General features: G+C 38.7%; 1 protein-coding gene across 2 annotated transcripts; it reads right to left on the reverse strand.

The window, feature by feature from the left end:
* Positions 1-1,286: 1,286 nt before the first annotated feature.
* Positions 1,287-13,601, reverse strand: LOC143884498 (pentatricopeptide repeat-containing protein At1g08070, chloroplastic-like). 2 transcript variants are annotated; one of them, XR_013252937.1, is made up of 2 exons: positions 13,331-13,601; positions 1,287-3,560 (listed from the first exon to the last, which is right to left on the reverse strand). XR_013252937.1 is itself a non-coding variant. In XM_077388118.1 (2 exons), exon 2 carries the CDS (start codon positions 9,821-9,823, stop codon positions 7,721-7,723), a length of 2,103 nt encoding a protein of 700 aa, XP_077244233.1. In that variant the 5' UTR covers positions 9,824-10,019; positions 13,331-13,538; the 3' UTR covers positions 7,601-7,720. The 2 variants fall into 2 exon arrangements, 1 of the variants encoding a protein (XP_077244233.1); XM_077388118.1 differs by lacking the exon at positions 1,287-3,560 and adding an exon at positions 7,601-10,019 and having other exon boundaries at positions 13,331-13,538.
* Positions 13,602-14,946: the final 1,345 nt, after the last annotated feature.

Genomic DNA, 14,946 nt, shown 5'->3' on the forward strand with positions numbered 1-14,946 from the left:
ATAGTTCCAAACCAACCAGATTTCCACGGCAAAATTATAAGGGGCCGCCACTTTTAAATGTGCAATTCACCACGAAACTTCGTACTAGACTTGCTAGGAAGCAAAAGTGGACAAAATATCCGCTTTCATTTGCATAGTTGCAAACCAACCAGATTTCCACGGCAAAATTATAAGGGGCCGCCACTTTTAATGTGATTTTGACATCAAGAAGCGTTAAAGCCTGCCACAATTCACGTTAAAATGGGGTGCATAATTCCACAGGGCGGGGCTGAAAAAATCATCTCCCATCTTTCACATCTGAGAAAACATATACGAAATACAAATGGGACGAGAAGCATGGCAGAGTCAAGTAAGGTGGGTCCCTTCATTTAAATGTGCAATTCACCACGAAACTTCGTACTAGACTTGCTAGGAAGCAAAAGTGGACTAAATATCAGCTATTATTTGCGTAGTTGCAGACCATCCCGATTTCCACGGCAAAATTATAAGAGGGGTATTTTGTGGACTCTATCCCAATGGTTTGGTAATCAAAACCATTCCTATTCTATGCCTTATAGTTGAATGGGATAGAAATTGAAAATCTCCTACTTCAAAAAGTCCTAATTATCTGAGTTATCCACCCGCACTGTATTTTAAGCTAGTGTGTAGATAACTTATCTACACAGTGTGTAGGAACCGTTTTCTCATATATATGTTACATCCATTGGTTTATTTCTATTTTTTATGCCTTTCATTTGTTGGATCTCATTAAACCTTTAATTTATTGTTCCGACCGATAGATAGTTTCTCATATATATGTTACATCCATTGGTGTATTTCTATTTTTTATGCCTTTCATTTGTTTGATCTCATTAAACCTTTCATTTATTGTTCCGACCGATAGATAGTATATGTACCACAAATCTTGTCCATGGTATAATCCTAACCCTTCAATAATATTGTGTAAATTAAATGGCTCAAAGAGTTCCTTCTTTTTTTATGTAAAATAGTATGTGTTCATGTGGCATGGTGGGCACTAGTTGGTGTTATTCAGGTTGTCTTTCTTTCACCTGGGTATTGAAATGCAAAACCCGTTTTTATGGTGAGGCTTTTCATCTTTTGCTGCAAAAACCAGCGTAGAAAGCCTAGAAACATTGAAAACAACGATATTTGTTGAAGATTTGCACGCTGAATCATCATATTATCTGCATTTTGATCTTCCATTCCTGCACTCTTATATGTTTTCAACTCCTTTTTGGAAATGAAAAGACTTCTGAAATGAGATTTCATTAGGATACGAGCTCATTTTACTTAGAATTAGCTTGGGAAATAAAGGCTAAAGTGGAATTCACTGACGATGTGGTCAATTCCACATTTTTTTACATTTTGTGGGGATACGATCTCATTTTCTTAATTTTTACCTATTTATATGCTCTGTTTACGTCTCATCTTCAGCTCTATCAACTTTCACTTTTTACTTCCCGTTCTAGATTAACTTCAAACCCAGCTAGTTTCACTTTACATTTTGTGGGGTGCATGCTGAAATGGAGGCGGTTGGAATGGAAATTGGTTTCGCCTCATTGGAGGCCGTCTCTACATTCTACGTGGTGCATCTGCCTCTTCGCCAACACTTTGAGCATCATCTGTCAGCTCTCTGGATTGAGGATCACGATGGGTGTTAAGCCTAGTTAGCTGCTCAACCAGAATGTCAATATGGTCCTGTTGTCTGTCCATTCTCTCCATCATGTGTTCCTGCATTTTCATTTAATTCTGCCCAAGAAACTTCTTGCTGCTCATTCACTGGGTTACCCTCAACTGAAGTTTCAGCTCCTATTTTGGGGGCCATGTCGACGGTGCACTCTGAAACCTCTATTTGAAACTGTTGCAAATTCTTCTGCCCCAAAATCAGCAGAGCTATATAACTCAGCTAGCTGGCTCTGATACCAAAATTAATGATGCAACCCAGCTAGTTTAGTTTATCCGGAAGGATGTAAGCTAGCCAATTGCAGAAACCTGTAATGAAAGCCTATCAGCGGGTCAGCAGATTTTTCCAAAGTATGTGCAATCTAAGCACTCATGACAGCGCCTTCAATATAAATGAAATGCAATCCTTGTGAGAATTTGGAACGAAGAGCTGAATCTATGTAAATAGTCCGTTGGATCAGCTTGAAACCACATGAAATTTCAAAGAGCGAGCTGTTATGAAGGCTATAATTAACCATGGGTTTATAGATGGAGGGTCATCTTAGGACTGTATAGGGATTAATTGGGAAGTGGGAAATAATAACTATTGGAGACTCAATTCCAACGCTCAAGAGAGTATCCAAACCAAACATGGTCTGGGCCACTTTGATTAAATGAAGGTCTTCCCAATAGAGCATTAAATCATGGACCAATTCTATTAAAATTAAACACTGTCCATATTCACGAGGAGAAAAGGACAAGGGTCTAGGCTCACTCTTGATCGGCATTTCTCCTGGACTATATTTCGAACACCTTTCGGATATTCCAATTTGCTGTGGCCTCATCCTACTTATCACCATATGAAATTCAAACACCCATCTCTCCCTCCATATGTGTAATAAAACCACATGTTATTTACTGATCAATGACATAGCAAGCCCAAAGAGAATTAAAGAAATGACAAAACTCCATTCACTCATGAATACCCAGCATTCATTAACAACAATGTAGTAATCTGAAAATGATAGAATACTCTGGTTTCAATCCATTAACAAGGGGATGGCACTCTAATGGAAGACAATCTACTTCAAATGAAATTTCTGTAGATAGGACAACAGAAAAGAAATTCTACACTACTGAGTTGAATTCCTGCTTGCAACAGGGGAAATGGATAACTGGAACATAGGGCGGAGGTACTCGCAATACCTGCGCCTGAGTTTCCAGAAAGCTTTGCCCTCAAGGCAGCCGATTCCTCCCCTTCTCAGTCAGGTTCCTCTTCTCTTTTCTGTTTTTTTTTTTTTTTTTCACTCCCCCAAAATGTTTTTTTTTTTTTTTCACTCCCCCAAAATGTTATTAGGGTTATTGCTGTATTGGGTCTATCTAAAAGACTGTTTTACCCTTATTTACCTTAAATTATGTAAGAGAGATTCTTGGACAGAATTGTCAAAGATCTACTTGGTATTTTTTTGTAGTTGATCAGCAACTATTCATCCCGGGAAGCACCCGAATGGTGACCTTTGAGCCGTGCAGACCGCCGCAATTGCTTTGGGTGTTCTTCCTTTTGTAGGTAACCCGATTCCAATTCCGTAGCAACGTCCCCAACTATGTCTAGCTCTGCATCAGGCTTCACATAATTGTGAAGGAATGAAAAAGTGGAAGGAAATACTTGCTTATGAAGGATAAAAGAGCATAGTTGATACCCACCGAGGCGTTGGCTCTTCGGCATAAAGTCACGGGTTTGCTCCCTGTTGACAAGTGTTTGAATCCCGCCCCCGACTTACCTGATACACGTGGTGAGTGGGTCGTTGCGTGTATCCGTAGGGACTAGTCCTACTCCTGAAGGGGGTGGTAGTTGATGCGGTACTCAACCAATCATGGACATGTGTGAACAAAAGAAGCTAAAGCAACGTTTTAATTAGAATGAGCAAGAGCAATCATTTCAAAATCAATGAGGATGTTCAGAAACTCCAATATCATGAAGAAAGTGTAGTACAAAATGTGAGACAAATCACACATATAAGGATGTTAGCACAATTATAACCAGCATTTCTACCACCAACACTAGCCCAGCGATTAAAATTTCATTGTCAATAAAAAATCTTTCTTATCTTTTATACAAGACTAATGATCATGTTATCATAAATCTAGGTAATCCATTATACTTAAAGAGAGGAGGGCATGGTACAAACAATCGATCTAAACAAACCAAATACAATTTCTTACATCGGATCAGCTTTTTGTATGTGTGTGTGTGTGTGTGTGTGTGTGAGCGTGCGCACATGGGCCAAGTATTTTACTCCTAATGTCAGTCTGGTTCTTGGCGTGAAGAATGTTCACTATTTTTCTGATTAGATCCTAGTTTGCCAACACTTTTTTGGTGTACATTGAAGTTCTGATTTGATATTTTGACTATAAGGATCAACGAACATGATTGGAAACATAGCAGATCAAATTGTGGGCGTGGATGAAGTCAAGAAAAACATTTACAGGGTTTTAATCAGAATGACCAAGGCCAATCATTTCAAATCATCAACAAAGCAATTCATGTCAAAGTACTCAAACATTATCAAAGTAAAAAATACTCATAATGTGAGGGGTATAGAACCAAAGAGTTGTGGGATGTTAGCAGAAGCCTACCAAGTCACTAAAAGGTCGATCAACAAGTCCTTTAATCCCTCATGTATCATAGGTAAAGGGGCAACAATTAATAAAACATATCAGCCAATAGCACTCACTAATATAAATGTTCAACAAAAAGAGAGGCAACAATCATGGCAGCAATGATTCAAATAAGCCTATCACACTTACCCTTTTAAGGATGGTAAAATAAAGAGAAGAGCATGCAATATAACATCTAACTATTGACCAAGGTTTTATATCTCGGTTTGGGTTTCAGACAGTGCGGAAATGGAAACATTTCAGTTTCAGTGGAAATCTTGTAAAATCATGAAAACGTATGGAAAGACATGCAAATGGTGAAATTTTAAGATGAAACGTATGGGAAATGCTAGAATAAGCACAAATACATACTTAGAAACCATCAAATGAGCAAGAAAGCCATCCAGAATGGCTTAATCACATCGAATGGCCAGTGACATGCGTTGTTGCACGTCTATAACAGTAAAGTCAATAAAAAAAAGTACAATTTAATGAATTATAAGAAAATACAACGACTAGTCTCCCCTCCAAGGACCCCAACTCTATGCCAATACCACAAACAGTTACAAGGTATTATTGGTCCCATGCTGATTTACATCCCACGGATACAATTCGGATATTTTATTATGGAGTTCAATGATGTTGCCTACCAAATATCATTGTCTACGTTAATGAAATGAAATGTAAATCATAACATCATTCCACGTTTTCTGTCGTTTCGACAACTATTTCAGTCGAATTTCGGTCGGAAATAATGACGTGGAAGGAATTCATTGAGGTTTTGTTTCGGTGGGAAGGAAATGAAAACATTTCGGCCATTTCAAGGAAATTCAAAACCATACTATGGACTAGTGGTTGCTCCTACATATGGTAAGATTTTTACTGCAACGTCACCTAGCTTTTAGAGTGAAGAAAAGCTTATTGTAAGGAAGTAATCTAGTCTACTAAGGGATTTTTGTATATAGTCGAATTCTTCCATAATATTATGATTGTGAAGGGTTAGCAAACCGGGTGAAAGATGACTAGAGAAAGGTGAAAAGAAATCTTTGAAATATTCCTACATCTAGAAGACTAGGAGCATTCCGAAGGAAAGAGGAAAAATTACTTATTAGCTACAAAGGGAGGTCTATCTCTCTTTAAAAGAAACCTTTTGGGCTTCCGAAGGAAAGAGGAACCAAATAATCCCAGTTTAGCCTTCTCCTTAAAGATTTTGACAAGCCCTTCAAAGCCCTTTCATCCTCCATAGCTTTCAACTCTACTTCTTCCTAGAGGAAGGCAGTCTCATTCGAGGTCAATGATTTATAGTTCCTTCGAAATCTGGAAAATGACGAAAAAATGGCGACCGAAGAATGTCCGACACCCAAGGAAATTACTATGAGCATTTTGAAGAGACAATGGAAACAATTCAAGCGGGAAGCCCTGGCCAACAAGAGGAGGCCTTTGTCGGAATTTACAAGTTGGATTTCTTCAAGAAGGCTCTGGAAGAGGAGCGTTAAGCTCGTCACCAGAGTTGGGAGGAGGTTAAGGCTGCAAAGATTGAGCATTTGGAGAGTTTGATGGATTTCTCAGAAGGTGTTTCCCTGGAGTCAAGAGACTCCCTAGACCGAGAAGTTAGTTTGGAGATTCGAAATCGGATAGGTGGGGGTGAGGATAGACAGGAAGCGGATTCAAGGTTGGTGGACTTTCTGGAATCAGAAGAAGATAAAGTCGTTCTTCCTGAGGAAATGGATGAACTTCTGGCAATAGGGGATGTCTTCGGAATAGGTTTCAATGATAATCTGGAAGCCACAAAAAACTTATTTCGTTCTATGGCTATCAGGGATCTGAAGGAAGAAGAGATGTTGGAAAGGATAATGGGGATAAGGGGGCCGAGGGTAGTAACCTGTATGAAAGGCCTTCCGGCCTTGGGGAAAAAAATTGGGGGCGGGGGGGGAGGAAGAAGAAGGAGATAAGAATAGAGAAAGGAAATGAAAAAACATCTAGCTGGATAGAATGAGAAGGAAAAAGGAAAAGGAAAATAGGAATAGAGGAAGAACATAAAAGAAACAGACATCGAAATGAATAGGATAGGAAAAAGAAGGCATTAAGAGAATTCAGGCGGGCCTATGATTTTTGAAGCTTCAGATCTTGGGATCGTAGATCTTGAAGGATGGATCTCTTCTGCATTACCCCAGGAATCTATCGTCAAAATAGCTTTATGATTGATTTGTTGATTATTCAGAAACTACTTTCTTATAGCCGTAGCTTGAGAGATTCATTCTTTCGCTTAGGCCTCTTGTCTGGATAATTTAACTATGCTATTTTTTTTTGGACTGTCTTAGCTCTGAAGTGTCGAAGTTTAAGGAGGCAAATTTTAGTGGTTTTTGAGTTTTCAATCATGCTGAAAGTCCAAGAGGGTGCTGTTTTGAGTTCCCAGGTTGTTGGTTAGGAGTTAGCTATAGTCCTAACAGGTACAGGTGATAACTGCACAGGCTTGTAAGAAAAGATGAAAAGAATCGCTACAAAATAGAGAATAGGAATGCTTACACTCTACTGTAAATGTTTTTTGGTTATTTTTGAATTGGTCCCGGGTATGCCCGTCTCAATTCACTTTAATATTTTGTACTGCAGGCTGGGACTCCTGGTCCCGATTGCTATCTGAATATTAATGAAATATGTCAAGTTTCAAAAAAAAAAAAAAAAGAAGACCAAGATTATTCCTATGGTGTGTGTGTGTGTGTGTAGTGTGTATATATACAATGTGTGTGTAAAGTAATACTAATAGGTTAGCAATTTTATGTGGGAGCTCAAGTTCTCAAAAATTCCCAATACAGTAGAGTGAATGTCTTTTATGTAGATAACGGAATCAATCCAAACCTCAGGTATAGAGCTACCTTCTATCTTTATGGCTGGAGTATCTCCTATTAACTGACTTCAATTTGTGAATCAGAATTAAATTTATTAGCTTTACAAAAGTGATCCGGGACTGTACTACTCAATCTTGCAAATGCTTACAGAAATGGATAAATAATAGCATGAACTTAATAATGCAGATTTCATGGTGTCCACAAACCTATAATAATATCCATTGTTGTTAAAAATGTGTAGCTACAAGAGATTGATATCGCATGGAAACCAATTGCCATGAACGACTACTTGATGAACCGAAAGGGCAAAGGTGGTGATAAAATTGAATTGGTACAACATTTGTTGTTTTAACAACAGATATGTTCAAAACATTTGTTGGTACAAAATTTGTTATTTTTGCTTTTCCTTCTCAAAAAAATTGGTAGGAATGATGTCTTACAAAGAAACAAAGGAATAACTCCTGCTATGATACAAGGTCCTGTCGTTCCTAGAAAACAGTCCCAAGAAAAGAATAGAAACATCTATGCGACATTATGAATAAGAAAAGGTATTACTAGTCATCGGTGTCAAACATTGAGTGTTTTGTGTCTGGTGCATATCCTGCCCATACCAATGCTTCGGACATCTCATGCAACAAGATATGTATCTCCATGATTTGAGAATGTGAAATATCTCCTACAATGAATTCATGAACTATACCATTTAATTCAATGGAACTACAGCCAGGAGCCTTTACTATACCCCTGTCTGTCATCATTTTCCTTATTTCCGTTACACACTTCCATCGCCCCTTGGCACTGTATATGTTAGACAAAAGCACATAAGAACTAGTATCGTCAGGTTCCAATTCAATTAAGTGCTTTGCTGCATGCTCGGCAATTTCAATATTTCCATGATTCCTAGAAGCTCCAAGAAGAGCCCTCCAAACTACATTGTTGGGTCTCATGGGCATGTACTTAACAAGCTCCCTTGCCTCCTCTAAATGCCCCGCACGACTTAGAAGGTCAACCATACAACCGTAATGTTGGATCTTGGGTGTTATGCCATATTGAAGGCTCATGAGCTCAAAATATAGGCATCCCTCATGTACCAAACCTGAATGACTACAAGCACTTAGAACGCCAATGAAACTTATATCATCAGGTCTTTCTGCCGATCGCCGCATTTCCTCAAACAAACGAATGGCATCATTGCCACATCCATGTATTGCAAGCCCTGATATCATTGAGTTCCAATGATCTATGTTTCTATGAGTTATGCAATCAAATATCCCCAAAGCAATATCTACATTTCCACATTTGCAGTACATGTCTATGATGGCAACACCAACAATACCATCCAAAGAGAATTTGTTCTTATCCACATAAGTATGAATCCATCTACCTTGGGCAAAAAGACCCAAGTCAGCTATAGCTGAAAGAACAATTGCTAGAGTGGAACAATCGGGTTTCTCCCCTACCATTTGCATGTGGTGAAAGAGTTCAATGGCCTCCTTGGACTGGCCATTTTGTTTGTAACCCGCAATTAATGCATTCCAAGAGACCACATCTCTTTGGGGCATGGCATCAAATAATTCTTGTGCAATATTTATGCTTCCACCACTAGCATAGGCATCAATCATGATGTTCCAAGAGAAAATATCCCTTTCAGGCATTTTATCAAACAATTGGCGTGCAATTTTTATCTTTTTGCATTTTGCATAAGCATCAAGCATAATATTCCATGAGGTCAAATTCCTATGCGGCGTTAGTTCAAACAACGTCAGTGCAGCCTGAATATTGCCAAATTTGGCATATCCATCAAGCATAGAATTCCAAGAGATCAAGCTCTTAAATGGCATTTTTTCAAACAAAATATGAGCAATTTCAATTTTACCATATTTTGCATATCCATTGACAATAATGGTCCAAGTAACCACATCTCTCAAGGGTGTTTTATCAAACAACTCCCTTGCAGCTTTCATGTTTCCACGTTTAGCATAACCATATATCATGCAATTCCACGAGACAATATCCCTTATGGGCATTTCATTGAACAATTTTCGTGCAACTTCAATGTGTCCGCATTTTGTATGTCCATCAATAATAGCGTTCCAAGTGAACAAGTCTCGCTGTGGCATCTCATCAAACAGCTGGCACGCAGCTTTGATGTTTCCATGTTTGATATATCCATCAATCATGGTGTTCCAACAAATAGAGTTTTTGTGTGCCGTTAGATCAAATGAAGTACGGGCAGCTTCAATCTTCCCACACTTCACATACATTAAAATGATGGAATTTTGCACAAACATGTCCATTTGATGTGGACTCTTCAGAATTTGACAATGGATTTGCTCCCCTTCTAAAAGTGCATGAACACGAGTGCACGCTTTGAGCACAAAAGGGAAGGTGAACTTGTCAGGCAAGACCATGTTTTGTAACATTTGATGGTACAAATGTATGGCTTCCCATGGGTTAGAGCTTTGCTCATATCCTCTAATAACAGTATTCCACATGAAGGAGGTAGGTCCCTCAACCTGCTTCAATAACAAAGCCACATATTCTGAATTTCTTGCACCATAAATTGCACATAATGATGCTATCTTGCTTGCTGTCAAAGAATCTTTGAAAAGACCTACAATGATCATTCGTGCCAGAATGTGCTCCAAGTCTTTCATACTCTTGCATTTTTGTAATAGAGGGAGACATGTTGCAATTGAACTTTGAGCCAGATTTTCTTAATCCCTCTGAAAATTTATGTATTGCGTTTTTTTTTTTCTGAAAGGTGAAAATTGACGTAGTGTTAGCCTTTCTTGTATACTGGTTTCCTTTTATATCTCAATCTTCGCCTTATATGTCTTCACTTCATAGGTCCTATAACACAAATGAAATAAAGAAGTTAAATGGTAGCGAAGCAAACGTTGGAGCAGGCTTATTTAGATCCTAGAAATTTGAAAGTTTTAGAAATTGTCACTATTTTGAGGGAGTACCCTAGATGGAACACGAATTACATTCAAGCAAATAAAAGAATTAACAGACACTAGATAGAACGTCATTATTTGTAAGAATGCAGTATAGATTACAAAGACATATGCAGGGTACATCTCTCCATTTTCAGAAATACAAGACATGCTATATATATGTACATACACATATGTGCGATATACTCTAAATTTGACTCAAATCAAGAGAAAATTGCATTCTTAAACCTAAAATTACTCAGAAAATAACTTAATGACACATTCAGAAACAACAAAAGTATCAATGTAAATTCAACCCCATTAAAAAGAAACAGCTCAAAAGCATTAGACTTGCAACAAGAGCGAATTAGAAACAACCATAAATACTAAAAAGTATTGGAAAATAAAAGTTAGCAACATCTACAAACCTAAAACTCAGCCATTATAAACTCATTGTTAACTAAAGCAATCAGAAACAAAGATCTACAAAATGAAAGAAAATCGAATGTAAAACCATAAATTTGTTGAACGTGATCACACCAAAACCCTAAACTGATACAAACCTATCTTAATAGTTATTCTTAGTCTAAGATATTATTAGTAGTTACCCTATATTAGCTTAGATATTATTACTAGTTATCCTATATTAGCTTTTATTTATTTTATTTGCAAAGTGATATGTTACAGATCTTTTTAGTAGGGAAAGTAGAGTGAGAGAGATTTTAGAGAATAAAAGAACGATTGTAACTTTCTTTGCAAATCATCAATGAAAAATAATCTTCTTCTGATTCTGTACTTCTGTTGTTCTTGAGGATATCTTTCCGGACGTGAGATTAATTAAGTCTCTCTTCCAAGCGCCGTATTAAGTGGTATCAGAGCCGACGATCTTCGGCTTGCGTATCAATAATCATGGCAGATGGAACCAGACTTGAACAAATTGAGGCGGAATTGAAACTCCATTCTACCGCAATTTCTAAATTGCAAGAATCCGCCTCTCATCGTTCGGAAGAGCTCACGTTGCAGGATGTTGTTGCTCAATTAGAGGCTTCAACTACAACTCAATTTACAGAAATTCTACGACGCTTGGGAGCGACTACCATTCCAACCGTACCCACCGATTCAGAAATTGGAGGCAACATTACTTATCAGAGTGAGGTTGTTTTTCCACGAATCTTGGCTCCTCCTTCAGATACTTTTCAACCCCGCTATGCGAAGATTGATTTTCCTAAATTTGCGGGCGATGATCCGAAGGGTTGGGTTTATCGTTGCGACAAATTTTTTGGGGTTAATAAAATTGATACGGAGCAAAGGGTGGCCCTAGCTTCAATTCACTTGGAAGGGAAAGCTGTTCAATGGTTCCAATGGTTTGAGCACACCCATGGAATTGTTTCTTGGCCGGTCTTCAAAAAGGCTATTTGTAAGCGTTTTGGACCAAGAGTGGGAGATGATCCCATTGGAGATATTATGAGGCTTCGACAGACTGGGACGGTTGCAGCACATCAAGAGCGTTTTGAAAATCTATCGAGTAAAACTGAAGATCATCCTGATCAATTTTTTGTAAGTACGTTCCTTGCGGGACTTAAAGATGAGATTCGACCAGGTGTGCAATTACACAAACCTACAACTCTTGATCAGGCCATTGAGTTACAAGAGGAATCAGTTGATGCTATTACTTGTCGTCTTCGACCCCCCCTCTTAAACCTACTCTACTACCGAACTTGCTCTACTGCCTTCACCGCTAGGTCCAAAACCTCAATTTGGTGGTAACAATGGCCTTCCTTCCATCAAACACCTCACCGAAAAACAAATGATGGAGCGTCAAGAAAAAGGCCTCTGCTACAATTGTAATGAGAAGTTTGTAACGAGACACTGTTGTAAGCGGCCTCAACTGTTTCTATTAGAAGGTTGTGATAACGACAAGGTAGAGGCAGAAATGGAAGATACTGATCTTTCTCCAGAAGAAGTTCCACTTGCGGATTTACAGATATCTGTGTTCGCACTTACAGGTTCGCCATCATTCCCAACTATGCGTATCAGGGGGTTTGTAAAAAAAATGCCGATTATGATCCTTGTGGATTCCGGGAGCACACATAACTTCCTGGACCCACGATTGGTGAAACGATCAGGTTGTGTCACGTAGAAAACAAATCCCTTGCCGGTGACTGTTGCGGATGGTACTCGACTTTATAGTACAGGGATCTGTAGTGAATTTCAGTGGACGATGCGTGGAAATAATTTTGTGTTGAGGCACGTTTATTGCCATTAGGCACTACGATATGGTTCTAGGGGTACAATGGTTGACAACGTTAGGCCTAATAATGTGGGATTTTACAAATTTACAAATGATTTTTCACGTGATGGCAAAAAAATTGTTCTACGCGGTTCCACGTCGAGTGATGTTCAGACAATGGAGTCTCAGAAGATGAGTAAGGTTATGCAAAAATCTAAGCAAGGAATGATGGCACATGAGGACACTGGCGTGACTTTCAGCAACAATTTTCAAATTTTAGACCTTGAGGACAAGGTCATTTTGAAGGAGACGGAAATGATACGAACCTATCTAAATAGTTATTCTTAGTCTAAGATATTATTAGTAGCTACCCTATATTAGCTTAGATATTATTAGTAGTTATCTTATATTAGCTTTTATTTATTTTATTTGGAAAGTGATATGTTACAAATCTTTTTAGTAGGGAAAGTAGTGTGAGAGAGAGATTTTAGAGAATAAAAGAACGATTGTAACTTTCTTTGCAAATCATGAATGAAAAATAATCTTCTTCTTCGCCTATACTTCTGTTGTTCTTGAGGATATCTCCCTGGACGTGAGATTAATTAAGTCTCTCTTTCAAGCGCTGTATTATAAACCTGCAGAAAACAGAAAAATTCACAGTAACTTCAAAAAAATCCATATTTCAAAAAAAAAATCCATAAATTTAATTCATGTCGGAATTTCATCAAAAATCCAAAACCTATTAAGTTCTACATTAGCAACTTCCGTAAAACCCTAACAGAAACTTGATTTCCCACGAAAAAAGCTAACTCACAACGAATTCAAAAGAAACAATAATTACTTAGATCAGAAGTTATTCGCATTCATACAAACCGAAACTACTGCATCTAGGGTTAGCAACTATCAGATTTCATAAATCAAGAAACCCTAGTTCACATCAGAATTAACACGCAAATACACTGAGGAAACCCTAAGAGAGAGAATAAGGATCATACCTTTTGCGTTCCGATCGGTCGCAGGTTCGGATTATCTTCGGTGAATTTGCAGATTCGAAAAGATTTCTTGAGAAAAATGTAGAGCCATTTTTTATTCTCTAGATTGGATTTATCTGATTCGCGGGAAAGGTAAATGGAGCGCATGATAAGATACTGTGCCATTAGCCTTCGTTAGTATAAGAGGCTTAACTTACACCGAGATTTTGTCTCATTCGTTCTATCTTGATTCTTGAGATCATGACTTGGGAGTTGGGACGTATCACTATAAGCCTATAAGGTACAAAACCGTTCCCCCTCCTCTTCTCTGGACCACCCCCTTCTAGTGTAAAAACTACTAAAAAGTAGTCATAGACTCGTATAAATAAACAAAGGGGGAAGCAAAGGGGGCAAATATATCACTTCCCTAATTTAATGGGATCCACTGTAAGTGGGCAATGCACCAAACTCAAACTAGACAATGAACGGCTAGGATCGTTTGATCAAGCATGGCCCATTGCACAGTGGACCAACTAAAATGTATAAATCCCAGGACATGTTTGAAACCATGAAAAAATATTGTATGGAATATTAGTGGGGCCAGTTGTAGGAGATGGGCGCAGAGGGACAAACACAATGCTCTATCCATGCTCTCCCTCAAATCGTCTCTTCCTATACAATTGTAACAGTAACCTTTATGAGGACAGGGTAAGAAGTGGCTAAAAATCAGGTGAAAATTTGACTGAATACAGGAGGGAGGAACCTGTAATTTCATTATATGAAGGACTGCGGTAGAGATTTGGAACATTAGAAGGGACACCACAAACAAACAAAAAGTTTTACTAAGATGATCAAGATGGATTTGTGTGGTACCTGAACGATTAGGACACCAAAATAACGAAACATGATTTGAAAAATGCATGTGGGGCATGTTTGGCAGCCATGAAAAAATATTCCATAGAATATTTGTGGAGCAAGCTATGAGTAATGGGCAGAGACGAAAAGACTTGAGAGAGTGGGTGTTTTGGACCCTGAGTGGGGGCTTGTCTAGGTGCGGGACTAGGTAGGACCTAGCCTAGCATGGGACTGGTTTAAAGGGCCTAGCTCAATGCATTCCATTAGAGCTTTTGGCGGATTGGTTAGGCACCTAACATTTGGTATTAGAGTAGCCACTACGTGTAGTGTTCGAGTCACAAATGGGCGGGCCTATGGAGAGGACTACTTAAAAAAGGCTGCCTAGTAAAAAGCCCAAGTGAAAGCCACCAAAGTGAAGTTGTCACGAAGTGGGCTGCCGTGGAAGGGAGCGACCTGTGGAAAGAGCTACCTAGAAAAAATGCCACAGTGAAAGTCGTTGTCACATAGTGAGCCGTTGAGGACGACGAAAGCAAAAGCGAGGTGGAATTTCATGGTTCTGAGTAAGGGCCTTCCTAGGTATGGGACTAGCTAGGACCTAGGCCGAGGCTGGTATGGGATAGGTTTAATGGGCCTAGCCTAACGCGTTCCATCAACTCTCAACCTTTTGGCCTATTGGTTAGGTACCTAACAGTGGGAGGGGATCGGAGCATGAAAATCCCTGAAAATAGGAAAAACAAAATCCCAATTTGAAGTAAGGTATTTCACTGTTTTTAGGGATTTCTCAT

This window comes from Tasmannia lanceolata, unplaced genomic scaffold (genome assembly GCF_043159265.1).
Source record: "Tasmannia lanceolata isolate RefF3 unplaced genomic scaffold, GAP_Taslan_0.1 ptg000008l, whole genome shotgun sequence".
Lineage (NCBI taxonomy): Eukaryota > Viridiplantae > Streptophyta > Magnoliopsida > Canellales > Winteraceae > Tasmannia > Tasmannia lanceolata.

Bases quoted from the DNA above. Each gene is read 5' to 3' on its own strand.
- LOC143884498 (XM_077388118.1), bottom strand. From the start codon at position 9,823: ATGAAAGACTTGGAGCACATTCTGGCACGAATGATCATTGTAGGTCTT.